Source organism: Antechinus flavipes, chromosome 6, assembly GCF_016432865.1.
Source record: "Antechinus flavipes isolate AdamAnt ecotype Samford, QLD, Australia chromosome 6, AdamAnt_v2, whole genome shotgun sequence".
Taxonomy (NCBI): domain Eukaryota; kingdom Metazoa; phylum Chordata; class Mammalia; order Dasyuromorphia; family Dasyuridae; genus Antechinus; species Antechinus flavipes.
The window spans coordinates 72,271,468-72,285,803 of NC_067403.1; the positions used below are offsets into that span (position 1 = coordinate 72,271,468).

The following is a 14,336-nucleotide window of genomic DNA, read 5'->3' on the forward strand; positions in this document are numbered from 1 at the left end:
ACCTTAACCCTTCCCCCACCCTCCATGAACTTCAGGTGACCGACCACGTCTCTCTGACACATAGGCACTGGGGCTCGGCCCCGTCCTTCTCCCCCGAGCTCCGGGCTGGGCAGGCGAGGGCAGCGAACCCGCGCTCTGCCCCAAGGGTTGGGGGGGCAAGGGGGAAGGAGGGCACAAATGACCCTTCCCCTTCCCCCGAACCCCTCCCTTCGACTCCTCCCGAGTCCCCTCCTCCCCTCCTTCCCAGTCACCCCGCCCCACGCCTTTCCCCCTGCCCCCTCCTTCCCTACATTCACGAAGCCCGGCGGCCGCCCCGGGGGGGATATTTTTAGTTGCTTCTCCCTCCTTCACTTTTAGCATCTCCTAGCACTTAAAAGCAAAAGCCAAGAAAGATTGGGGGGGGGGGGTGTAGTTGGGAAGGAGAGAAAGCAGGAGATGGAGGGGTGCGAGTGGGGGGAAGTTAACAGTGTTTCAAAGAAAAGAGGAGGGGGAGGAAGGGCGGGAGGGGGCGCCGGGTGGAGGAGGGGAAGGGGGACCAGGTCGTGTCAGAGAGGGGAGTGTGTGGCTGCCTTGCCTGCAGGCGCTGGAGACTGTGATGCACTTTAGTCCTGGACTCTGCTCTAGTCTGGAGGTGGGGGGGGCAGCACTAAAAGCCCGACTCTAGGCTGGCTCAGTCTGCTCCGACTGACCCTGCATTTTATTGCGGCCAGGATCCCTGCCTCCCTCGGCTCCCTCCCCTCTTTCCCTCCTCCTTCTACTCGGCTCTGCTCTGCAGGGACCTCGCATGCCACGATCCACTCGGTTCGCCTCCTCCAGTCCCTCAGGCTGCGCCCACCATCCGGCAGTCCCCTACCACCTTCACCCCTGGCACCAGTCAGACCTCTGTGTCCTGCAGCAGCGGCGGCGGCAGCGGCGCGCCCCCCCCCCAATTCTAGGCACCCACACCCACCCTTGCCACCTCCACCTCTACCACACACCGCAACAGCGGTGGCAGCAGCCGCCCCAGCGGGGTGTGTGTGTCCATGTGTGCGCGGGGTGCCCCCACACCCTCTTCAGCCGCTCGCCGCCTCGCCCTCCCCCTGACTCCCTTCTTCCTCCTCCTCCTTCTCCTCCTCCTGCTGCCGCCGCCCGCGGCTCCGGGGCCGACCAACCCAGGCGCAACCTTTAGCCGGAGACGGACCTCGCGATTGATTCTGTACCAGACAAGACCGACCGCGCTGCTGCCCCCACACATACACACCTCGCGCCAGGCATCCCCCCCCCACCCAGCGCCATCCCTACCCCCTGCCCCCGTCTGCGCTCCGCCCTGCCCCAGCACCCCGCGCCCCTGGGCACCGGGAAGAAACACCAGGAATTTTTTTTAAAGACTCCAACCTTTCCCACCCCTCCAAGAAAGAATAACCCCCCCTCCGGCATCCACGGGGCTCCCCCTTCCTGCTCTTGCCCCCTCCCACCCGCTACCCGGAGCCAGGAGGGGCAGAGAGAAGGGAAAGGGGGGGGGAGGAGAGAACACGATCGCCAGGGGAAAAAAAAGAGGGGGGCGAGAGAAAGAAAAAAAAGAGAAAGAATAGAAAGGGCACAGGGCTGATCATCACCAACATGGCTGCCTCAGCACAGACCTAAGAGAGGAATAACCCAGGCTGTGTCTTTGTCAGCTTCACCTCTGTAACCCTAAACTAATGCAGAAAACAACGGAGCAGGCTGCAGAGGGGAGGGGGGGGGGCCGAGAAAATGGCACGAGAGGAGGTGGAGAAGGGATGACTTACGTGAGGGAAGGCGCTTGGGCTGCTCCTGCTTCCTCCTGGGCATTTTCCCCCTTTTCTCACATTCTCCTCCTTGGGTAATGGGAGATCAAATAAAACCCCCGTGGGGGCACCGAGGCAGACCCGGGCAGCGGCAGGCGAGGCAGGCGGGGAGCCGGGAGAGAGCAGAGCAGGGGGAATCCCTTCTCGCAGCCCTGGGCAGTGGGTTGAAGCTGGTCTCCTGAAGCCAGAAAAGGGGTTTTCTTCTTTTCTTTCTTTTTTTTTTTTTCCTTTCCAACCTCTCCCCCCTCCTCCTTTTTTTTTTTTTTTTTTTTTTGGTCGTGCACCTGGCTTGTCCCCGATCGTATATATTCTTCAATGGATCTGCTTAGTGGTGTCTGTGTGTGTGTATGTGTGGGTCCTATGCTTGTGTGTGTTATGTGTGGGGTAGATAATGAGCCCTGGTGCGGCGGTGTCTATGGCCGCTCTCTGTGTGTCTCCAAGCCCCTAACACTAATGCAGGGATCAAAGGGCAGCAGCGGCAGCAGCCGAGCTCACAGCTCGCTCTTCTCTCTCTCTCTCTCTCTCTCTCTCTCTCTCTCTCTCTCTCTCTCTCTCTCTCTCTCTCTCTCTCTCTTCCTCTTCTCTCTCTCTCTCTCTCTCTCTCTCTCTCTCTCTCTCCTCTCTCTCTCTCTCTCTCTCTCTCTCTCTTCCTCTCTCTCTCTCTCTCTCTCTCTCTCTCTCTCTCTCTCTCTCTCTCTCTCTCTTCTCTCTCTCTCTCGCATAGGCTGAGAGGGAGAAAGAGGGCGAAAGCAAGAAGCACACACACACACATACACACACACACACTCACACACACTCACTCATGCTCTCGGAGGCAGAGCAAAAAGGAAGGTGCCCCCCAGGCTCCCAGGGCGTACTTAGACACCGATTTGCAAGCGCTCTGCTGAAAAGAACGAGTGGTAAGGGGGTGCTTGCGGGGGTAGGATGTGCTGCTTCTGATTTATCCCGCTATTTAACGATCTGAAAGGAAAAGGGAAAAAAGTTTTTTCACTCTTTTATTTAAAAGAACGATTAATTCATTCTTACTAGTACAGTGTTGTTGTGTGTTTTTTTAATAGAAATTGATTTTTTTTCTCCAATTTAGATCTATAAAATTACTAGATGCTTTGCTTCTCCCAATATTTCAGGATCCTGGCGTCCCTAAAAAAAATCACCATAAAATTCTTGGGGTTACCACCTTTCACCCACCCTTAAAAAACCCGCAGTAAAAAATAAAATTAAGAACAAACAAAATAGATGGTGAAATGAATCACTATGTGGCCGGGATAAGTGTCCAGTTTTGAAATCCCCAGTGGAGTTAAAAACTGAAAAATGCTGCCCAAATGGAAATTATAAGTCCTTGACAAAGGGGAAAAATAAGATTAGGTCACCCCTAATGGCTGCTTTAACTGCTACATGATAGTTCTACAGAGCACACAGCAATCCTGACTTGGGAAATATACTTTTTTTTCCTGTTCTAATGCAGGTATAGGAAGCTTTAGCCTGAAGCAATTCCAGGGTGCATTATGAACCCAATATAGCAGTTTTCATTAACTGATACATACTTTCATTACTTTACAAATCACACATCTTTCTTCAAAGACAGACATAAAGGGGAAAAAGAGAAAAGAACTGGGTCTCACTAAGGCACAAAAGGCACTTGGTGAAAAAGAAGTGTTCTCTTTGTGACTTGCAGTCATTTGGATAAAAGTTCACTCAGAGGTTGTTAATGATTTAAACTCCAAAACCTGGTACTACAATTGAAGTAAAACGGGTTGGAGAAGAGTTGTTTCATAAAACTCCTTTTGTGAGAGGAAACTTTGAACTTAGTAGAATACATAATCTGTCATGAGTCAGATGTGGCTTAAAAAAAAAAAAGGTGCATTATTTAGCTATATATTCCTCTTTTTGATTTTTTATTTTTTGCTCTGACTCATCATCTCATTATGTTAAATATTTTCCTATCAACTTTGAAAGAGTCACTTCATCAAAGTAGCTACACTCAGTGTGGATGCTATCATTAAAAAACTAATCTATAACCATAAAGGGGTGCCTAACACCTTTCTGAGATAGCAGTTTAATTCACACAATTACAGTAGTTAATAAGAGCCATGAGATAAAAACTGTACACATCATTTTAAAAATAGCAATGACTGTATATTGAGTATTTTATTAGATCCTCTAAGTCCAGAGTAGCTCCTAAAAGATGTTTCCCAGCGAGAATGAAATTTCCATATAAATCTTTCTCACTTATGACTTCCCAGCATATGATGCTTACCAATGATGAATCCATGTTCCTTGATCCTTTCTGGAGTATACATGCTTGAACATGCTCCAAAGACACCCCTAAGGTAGTTGTTACAAATAAGGCATAATCATTTGATCAATCCTAGGTTGGTAGTTGACCTAGGTAATTTGACAATTAGGCTTTCTTGAATATTCATTGGAGATAGAAAGACAAAAAAAAAAAAAAACAGGAATAATTCAACCAGCTATAACTTTAAGAGTTCTCAGTTCCCCTGTCCTGAAATTAATGTACAGGTACGGATCAGAATCCTTCTATTACTAGTATGTGGAACCATTACCCCAGGTCAGTATGCTCTTTCTGCCTAACACATACACAGAATGACCCAATGGTCTAGTGCTGAACCTTTGGGACTCTGAGCTGGAACACTGAGAAGTATTTATGATGCTATCTTGACACTTGAATCCATATTTGCCCCATTTACTTCTGGACTTTACAAAGCCCAGCCTGCCATATTTGAAGAGATACTTTCAGCTACTGAAATTAAGACTCTGAGATGACAAAAAAAAAAAAAAAAAAAAAAAAAAAGATGGTATAAAACTCTCCTTTCTTCAAAATGGCATGCATTTTCCAGGGCCCTTTTGGCTCCTCCATAAATTCTCAATTATACCTCCATATGGATTGTCAACAGAACCCTTTTTAATTCTAGTCCACTTCTTCAACCATTAATTAATTTATATTCAGAGAATGATAACTAATTTTCATAGCAGATGAATCCAAATTATTAAGGCAAATCTGTTGAAAATGACAAGGATGCATCTCAATGCCAAACATGGGATCCTGAGGGATCCTTGCTATTTTGGAAAGAACAGCTGGATCTAGAATCAAGAAAATTGATTTTACTTTCTACCAGGGAAACAACTATTGAATCGGTAACTTTAAGACCTTAGGCTAATCTATCTGATCTCTATAAGTCTCAGTTTCCTTAACTTTAAAGTGCAAAAATTAATCTTTTCATGGTGTGATGCTTTGAATAGAATCCTGGCATTGGAATCACAGGTCTTGGATTCATAACCCAATTCGGACACTTGTGTGAAATTGGATGAATCACTTTCCTGAGCCTCAGTTTCCTTTTCTGTGAAATAGAAGGTTCAGACTGCACTCCCATGGTTTCTTCTAACATTAAGACATGATCTAACCGCTTGTCTCACAATATTGTTGTGGGGAGAATTCATTCTAATTCTTAAAGTACTGGAATAATAGGAGTTATTCAATCCAATTCAACAATGATTCATTAAATACTTCCCATGTTCACGGCATTGGACTAGGCCCTGGGAATACAAAACCAAAAATATAATAGTTCCTTTCCCTCATTTTGTTGATGGGAAACAACCTGTATATAGGAAATTAAGTATAAAATACCTGCAAAGTAATTGGAAAGGAAAAGTTCTCAGGAGAACGCTAGCAACTGAAGAGCTACAGATTGACTTCCTGTAGGAAGAGGCCGTTGAAATGAGCTAAGGATTTTAAAAGGTGGAGGTGAGAATAGGAATGAATTCCAGGCATGGGGGCACTTGTGCAAAGCAATGGGATATTAATGTGGAGAAATGAGAAATGTTAGTATTATAGCAGATTCTGCTTGATTTCTGCACATGGAATATAGTAAAGGTAATTCTGGGGCAGCTAGATGGAATAGTGGATAGAGACTGAAGTCAAGAGGTCCTGAGTTCAAATCTAGCCTCAGATACTTAAGCTGTGTAACCCAAGGCAACATATTTAACCCCAATTGCCCCAAAACAAAAGTATGCCTTACTTTGTCAGATGTATGTGGACAGGTATTTATATGCATCTATGCATGTGTGAATGTATTTTATATGTCTATGTTTGCTATACAGGGTATTCCAAAAATTGGACATATCTATGTGTATGTGTGTATATATATGTGTGTGTATGTGCATTTAGACATTACTTTTGGAAAGCTGTCTATGTAACAGAAATACATACACAATGTGTGTGTGTGTGTTTATACATGACTTTTGGAAAGCTCTTTATATAATAGAAAAAGACCCATAATGTGTATGTATGTATTTATACATGACTTTTGGAAAGCTCTATTTAACATAACATTATATGTGTGTGTACACATGTGCGTGTGTGTACATGTGCATATCTTATCCCACAAGAATACCATCAAATGACAAAAGAGAATTCCAAAAAAATGGAACATTCTGAAAAGTTGCTCTTAAACAACCTGCAATACAGAAATAAATATTTTTCTGAGAATGAGCAAGGAGAAGAGAAAAAGAAGGCACCATTTTCTCCTAAAGATTTTTATTTATCTTGCCAAGAGAAAAGAGATCCTCTGGAATTTTTTCTTGGGGTTCTAGAATTTAGGACAGCATGAGCAGTGGATAGAGAATCCTTCCTCAGAGACAGAAAGAGATCTCTGAACTTAACCCCTTATTCTAAAAAAGATACTGACCTGATTGAGTAAAGGGAACTTCCTCATTCAAGACTTCAGTATAACTGAAATTCTAGGTATGATGGGATCTCTACCCCATCCCAAAAGCTAAACAAGAAGGGAGAGGTTCACCTTAGGACTGAAATGTGAATATTTGTTCCTCCAGGCGTGATCCCTGATAGCTCTGTGGATTACAATTTAAGGAGGGTAAATTGGAATTAAGCAGTGGTTAGTCCTGGACTTTCCAGGGGTGAAATGGTTTAAAGTTCTGGCCTTGTCTAAGTAAGGGGTCTGCTGGACCGGTGAAGAAGACTCAGTTTGGACTTCAATTTGGGCCTGTGAAACTGATCGCTGATGGAACAGGAGGGCTATTGCCTCCCTATCAGAAATCTCTAAGAAAAAAATAAAACCAGAGACTGTCATTTTTATTAGATCTGAATTTCCTCCTTTTTTTCTCTTCACCTCTGTTCCAAGCAAGACATTATGGGCCACTTTATGATATACAAAGTATTTTCATCCCAGCAATCCTGTGAAGTAAAGAGTGTGTGTCCAATTATCCCCATTTTATAGAGGAAAAGAGGTAAAGTGACTTGCTGAGTTCCTGAGAGTTTACTCAAAGTCCCACACCTAAGAGACAGATCAGATTTGAACCTGAAGTCTGCGCTCCCTCCATTGTACCATACTCCCTCTCCTTAGACTCCAGAATCCAAGCAGGTTATCTTTGTGTACCATAGCAGACTACCACTTTGACCACTGAAAGTCGTTTTCCAGTTGGGATATTTTCCCTTCTTTTGTGGGGAGAGGATGGGGATATCTACTAAATACTTTTTCTGGCCTATTTCTGGAAATTCTTGTTGGCTAGATGTCACTCTAGATTGACCTTTAGTGGCCTTTGGTGGTCAATCAAAAAGCATTTATGAAGCACCTGCTATATGCCATTATAAGCACTGTGCTAAATGCTGGGTATATATGGCCATAGGATGGAGACTGGGATGTGCCAGTCTATACTCTTTCTTTAGGTGGGTTTTAGGCTTTGCCTCGATCCACCAGCCCATGGAAAGCCTTGTAGCCTTCTTAGATACCAAAAACCAGCTGCTCAAAAGGTGCATTCTATATCTTGTCAGAATAGGATCCAGAGAGCTAGTCATCTTCATTTTTGCGCCACTCTACCCAACCATGGCCCATCAGCTGTTAGATCATTTTCCCAGAGAACTGAACAACAGTGACTGAAGCATGTTGCTCTGAGCAGGCTCATCATGAATCCCTGGGGCTCCCTCCATTGACACACTTCAGGGGTTAAGTGATCATGCTGAATTCAACTTCTGCTAGGGTTATATATTCTCTCCTGCTACAGGTAGTGAATGACTTTGAGGGGAGAGCTGTAAGGAATCATGCACTTGGAAGCATCTCCTAAATCTCAATTCTCCTCCTCCTCTTTCTTCTTCTTGTTTTTGTTCTTTTTGTTCTTCTTTTCTCTATTTTTTTTATCTCTGTTTCTCTGCTTCTGTTTCTGTCTGTCACTTCTCTCTCTCTCTCTCTCTCTCTCTCTCTCTCATTCCCTCCTCTATTTTTCCTGTCTCTTGATAACAAATGAACAAATTCCATTTCTTACTGACTGTGAGGCTTTTTACATTATTTTAATGGCTTGAAAATTTGATTTCATAGTTGTGGGGAATGCTTGGTATAGAAACTCTTTCCCTTGATATAAACAAACAATGTGCTTGTACTGTTACTTTTAGATAGCTTCCTGAGGCCTCTGAGTCTATCATCATAAAGGGTAGTATATCTCAGAGGTAGGATGTAAACTCCAGTGTTTCTTATTCTAAGGTCAGCATCCTATGCATTATGATGTCTTTACTCTCACTATGTATGTACGTGTGTGTGTGTGTATACACACATACATATATGTATATAATTACAGATCTATGTATGTATATATGTATACATGCATATATAATTAAAGGACTTGTATGGAAATGTATGGAGCATCCAGAATATCTTCTTCTTATATGTGATACCTTCAAAATTGCTACCTTGAGGTCAAGACACTTTTATTTGTTCCCCCATTCAAAATGAGGGCTCAGGAACCCCAGCCAGTCCACTGCTTTTTCCCCTACTTAGCCAGAAGAAATATTATAAATGAATTCATTAAATTATAAATTAATACTTTAAAATTATACATTAAATTCAAAACAAAGTTAAAAACACATTTCATTAAAATATAAGGAGATTTGTAATAGAACATTCTCTTCCTCCCCATTCCATAACCTTAGGGCACACTCTTCCACAAACATATCCACCATGAAGGGGCAAAATGAGCATGTCTGGGCATCCTGCTTGCAAGGCCCCTAAGTGACAGGGTTGTAAAGGGGCAACTCAGAGTCCTAGAGAGATGTCTTTGGCAATACTGGCATACTACACTGAATTTGTAGAGCTTGCAAGGTCTTCATGCTGGGCTTTGCCTCAACTCCTGGGCCCTGCTCTTTTGAAGAGAGCTTATCTTTTTAAGGCCCGATGAGCCACATCAGCATCCATCTTCCAGAGTTTGGTGGTTCTGACTAAAGAGTTGTTAGCCAGGAGAGTGACTAATGGCTCTTTAGTTAGATCTTTGCCTAGCTAACAAAACCAGAAGGAGAAGAACACAAAGTCTTTTTTTTTTTTTAACAGAGAATGAACTAATAGAGATGCTTAATGTCTTCTTGGGTTTTACTATAAAGGATTCTGAATCAGAGCAAAAGGTAATCTGGGGAGATAAGGTCAGGGTTCTCCCCTCATGTCTTTGAGATGCAGATCTGTGGGCAGCAAAGCCTGAATGCTTTGTCACAGCATCTCAACCAGCAAAAGATCTCTGGAAGACCAGAATTCAAGTGCAGCTTGTGACATTAACTGGCTCTGTGATCATGAGCGTATTACATAACTGACCCCTCTAGGCTCCCAGGCAACACTGAGACGAAAGTTATGGTTGTTGATTTGTTGAGGTGCGTTCACAGCAGGAGTTCCAGAAGAGAGTTCCTGGGCATAGATGAAATAGCAAGTCCCAACAATCGAGGCATCCAAGCTGGACCATAGTATACCTCTACCTCCGTACCTCCGTACCGCCATACCTTAGTACCGCCATACCTTGGTGCTTCCCATCCTTGGTGGCCAGAATGTGTTCCCTCCTTACCTCTGCCTCCTGGAAGCCCTAGATCCCTTCAAATGCAGCTCGTGACTTCAGGAAGCCTCTCTAGATTAGACCCCAGTTGTCACTACATTTATTTTGGGGTATATGAATATAGATATAAATACATACATATAAAACACATATGCACGCATCTAAACATTCTGCATGCATATATACATACATATTGATGCTTATTTATTTACATGTATTCCTCAACAGACTGGCTCTTTGAAGGCAGAAATAATTTTGATTTTGTCTTTGTAAATCCAGTGGTTCCTATAGTACTATAAGAACCAACCAACCTATCAAACAACGTGCATTTATTAAATATCTACTATGCTGCAGGCAGTGTGCTAGTCAATGAACATGCAAAGACCAAAACAAGATGTGTTTGCATCAGCCTCCATATTTGGGTCTCTTTGGGGAGTCACTGGGGTAGGAAATTCAGGAGGAAACTCCCTCTTGGCCACTCCTCTGTGACTTAGAGTTGAGGTGAGCTGTCTGAAGCACTGAGAAATTAAGTGATTTGATTACATCTAGTGTGTCCTTCCTGACTGTCACACAGGCTTCTTAGCCACTATTTAGGCAGATTTACTGGTTCAGTAGATAGAGAATTAGACTTTGGAATCAGGAAGATTGAAGATCTGAATTCTAATTCTACCTCAGATGCTTACTAGCTATAAGATTCCTTAACTTCTTTCAGCCTCAATTTTCTTACCTGTAAAATGGGATGATAATAAAACCTATGACACCATTGTTGTGAGAATCATGTGAGATAATAAGTAAAATGCTTAAAAAAACCTATTATTATTGCTCTATGCTGCATTTCTAATACATGCACATATATATGTGTGTGTGTATATATATATGTATATATGTACATATATACACACACACACACACATACACATATATACACATACAAATACACACATGCCCTAAGGTTGATTGCCCTGATAGACTACCCCTAATGTTCAAATGGGGAACAACAATCCTCGGCTTCTTTCTTGAATTTAGCTGGTAGAATTGAGGATATTGATAAAACATTAGCCAAGCCTACCTATCCTATTATCCTTCAAAAAAGCAAAGAACCCTGTCGTTCCCCAGAATTGGTCCTTTGGGACTGGGCTGCCTGTCTGAGCTGCAGCCTCAGACTAGCAAGAGGGCAAAGATCCTCTCAGCTCTCAAGTTTTCCAAGGTTTAATAGAACCAGGGAGCTACACCTGGCACCATGTTGGAGATCAAGGGTGAATGTCACAAAGTAGGCTTTCTGATGGCTAGCCTCTGCCCTCGCTTGAGTCAGAAATGGCAGAGATATCCCAGGACCAAGGCATCTCCTGTATAAAAAAACAATAGTTAAAACTGACACAGCATTTTATGGTTTTGCAAAGCATTACTCATGTTATCTCATTTGATCCTATGTATATCTTATGAAGTCAGTAATCTCTTTTTTTTCACTTAATACTTTTATTTTTTCAATTACATGTAAAATAGTTATCAATATTTACTTTTATAAGATTTTTTCCTCCCTCCTGCTTCTCATCCCTTCACAAGACAGTAAGCAATCTAGTTTATAAATATACAATCTTATCAAATATATATTTTACATATGTGAAAAAAGAATCAGAACAAAAGGAAAAAAACACACAAAAAAGTGATAATAGTATGTTTCAATCTACATTCAGACTCCATAGTTCTTTCTCTGGATATGGATAGCACTTTCTATTATAATATTTTGGAATTATATGGCTGAGAAGATCTAAGTCTATTAAAGCTGATCATCATGCCATGTTGCTATTACTGTGTACAATGCTTTCCTGGTTCTGCTCACTTCATTCATTATCAGTTCATACAAGTCTTTCCAGGTTTTTCTGAAATCTGCTCACTAATCATTTCTTACAGACAAACAGTATTCCACAGTAATCTCTTTCAAGTGATTTTTTTTTGCATAATCTGTTTATATATTCTTAACAGACTAATGCTCCTTTCAAGTCTCTTCTGATGCTTTATCAGGTCATATATGTGAATCTGCTTCTATTTGAATTTGACACTATGGGGATGCCTGATATAATTGAATAGAACCAAGATACTTCTCTTCTGTCATAAAGCGCAAGTTTCTGGTTGTTTCTGGTCATCAGAGTCCTTCCTCCTCCCTCCATAAAGATTCAGAAAGTTGTTCTCTTTTAAACATATAGTTTTGGGGTATCGCTTTCCTTGGACTTTACTAGGAATGTAGAATTCTGGATTTGGAAATTTAGGGCTCACCTAAACTAACCCTCTCATCTTATAGCTTCTTCTCAAGCCCACAGGTTAAGTGACTTTGTTGAGCAAGCCTAACAACTAATAAGATTGGAACTCAGGTCTTCTGACTCCAAAGCCAGCACCATTTCCATGGTACTTCTCTAGAGTGTTCTCTTCAGTACCATCAGCTGCTAAGCTAAAAACTCTCTTTTATTCCATTCTATGAAGAGTATCTAAGTACAGTTGCTTTATGACTTAGCTCAGAGGCAGGTACAGTCTTGTTGCTCAAACCAGCTTGGCTCAGCCTAAATAGATTATTGCTTGGGACAGCTAAGTGGCACAGTAAATAGAGCACTGGTCCTGGAGTCAGGAGGACCTGAGTTTAAATCTAGCCTCAGACACTTGATAATAACTAGCTGTGTGACCCTGGGCAAGTCACTTAAGCCCAATTGCCTCATTCAAAAAAATAGACTATTGCTTTAGGCTTCATTCTAAAGTCTAATGACAAATCTTTTCACCAATTTCTTAGCTTATTTAGTCCTTCCCTGTTAGTCTCCACATCCACCACTTGGGGTGGAGAGACCATATAGTCAATTCTGCTTGCCACTGGATGTTTCCAACTGGATGTCCCAGAAGCCTCTCCATCAAGAATCCAAAGCAGAACTCATCTTCTCCCCTCAAACATGCCCATCTCCCAGCTTCTCTATTTTTTATTGATGATATTATCTGGATCAAAATTTGAGAGAAATCTTTAATTCTCCACTCTCTATCATCCTCTATACCTATAAGTTGCAAAATCCTGCCCTATTTCCAAAATATTTCTTGCCTCTCTCCTCTCCTTTCCATTCTCACTTCTATCATCCGAATGCAAGCTTTTATTGCTTCTTAATTGGTCTATAGTAATTTCTTCTTTTTGTTCATATTTTAAAATTTATTCTTACATCACCATGTATCCTTCCCCCTTTCCCTCCCTCAGAGCCATTCCATTTGACAGCTAGTATGTTTTAGAGAGGAACAAAAAGCAAAAGAAATGATTGATACATTGAAAAAAAAAAGCCCAAAACTATGTACAATGTTAATACCTGTGGACCTACTACCACTATGAAGGGGTAAGTTAAAGGTGTTTTCTTATATGTCTTCATTCAAGTAATTTTACAAATTGGTCTTCCTTCTTCTGGTATCTCCCTTCTCCAACCCATCTGTCACTCCACTACCCAAATACATAGGTCCTACTTAAAAAATTCTAGCTCCTTATTAAAATAAAACACGAACTCCTTAGGCTGACATGAATTCCTTTCCTCCTCTTCCTTCTCCTCACCCCCACCCCCAACCTATTTCCAATTTACTTTCCCATCTTTAATTCCCAGTGTTATGAGCCTTTGGGACACAATTCCTTGATCTTGCCTTCATGCCTTTGTGAAAGCCATTGCATATCATGGCATTACCTCCCTGATGTCATGGTCAGCTTCAAGAATGAAGAACAAAAAAGTTGAACTCAGAATGGATTGTTCCATATCTCCACCTGCCAAAATCCATGTCTTTCATCTGTAAGGAGAAAGTAATTTCCTAGATTAATCTCTTACACTTTATACCCAACTCAATTTCTACTTTCTTTCATGAAACCATCCCTACTCTATCTAGCTACTTAGTTGATCTCTCACCTTAAGTTTCTCCTGGAACTTGTTCTGGGTCTTTAATTCACACTTAATCTGCCTTGGCTTGGATTTCCCTCAGTACATATATTGTTTCCCTCCTTATATTAAGGTCCTTAGAGATGAGAACAATCTTTCATTTTTGCATTGCCAGTCTTAATCCAGTGCCTTTCATGATACAGTAGACATCTAATAAATGTTTGTTGTAGTGAATTGAGATGATAAATTAGTAAACATAAAACTCATTTTATACTATAATTACTCAAAATTTAGTTTAGCCAATGCAACTCTAAAATCCACATATCTTTGTGAGGAGAGGGTTTCTTCTTTGGTTTGTTTTTGTTTTTGTATTTTTATTGTATATTTTTTACTGTATATTATTTTTACTTGTTTTACTGTATATTATCAAGTGATGTGGTGCTTGTCCATATTAATATAGCAAGCTATCAAAAATTTTTAAAATGTGTGCATATTCAAACAATGTTTTTGGTGAACAGACAAAGAAGGGGAAGTGGAAAAGAAACTAAACTCCCTTATGCATTTCTCCCATTTTTCTTTCTCCATCTGTCTTTTATACCACTAGCTCCTCATTTGACTTCCCCATTCCATTTTATAAAGGAAACTTAGATAGTAAATCCAGCACTGGAGTTGGAGTCAGAAAGCACCTTGGGTTCAAATCCTGTCTCAGACATTTAATATCTCCATGATCCTAGGAGTCACTTGATCTCTGTATGTCTCAGTTTCTTTATCCGTACAGTGCTATCTACCTTACAACATTGTTGAGAGAATC

The 14,336-nt window shown here is 41.8% G+C and overlaps 1 protein-coding gene across 4 annotated transcripts in view; it reads right to left on the bottom strand.

Annotated features, from left to right (window-relative positions):
• ZNF827 (zinc finger protein 827) overlaps positions 1–2,328 on the bottom strand; it is a 256,534-nt gene extending 254,206 nt beyond the window's left edge. For all 4 annotated transcript variants that reach the window (XM_051965062.1, XM_051965066.1, XM_051965064.1 and 1 more), the window contains exon 1: positions 1,767–2,328. In XM_051965062.1, coding sequence (XP_051821022.1) covers positions 1,767–1,809 — 43 coding nt within the window. In that variant the 5' untranslated portion in view covers positions 1,810–2,328. The remainder of the gene's footprint in view (positions 1–1,766) is intronic.
• Between the last annotated feature and the right edge of the window lie 12,008 nt (positions 2,329–14,336).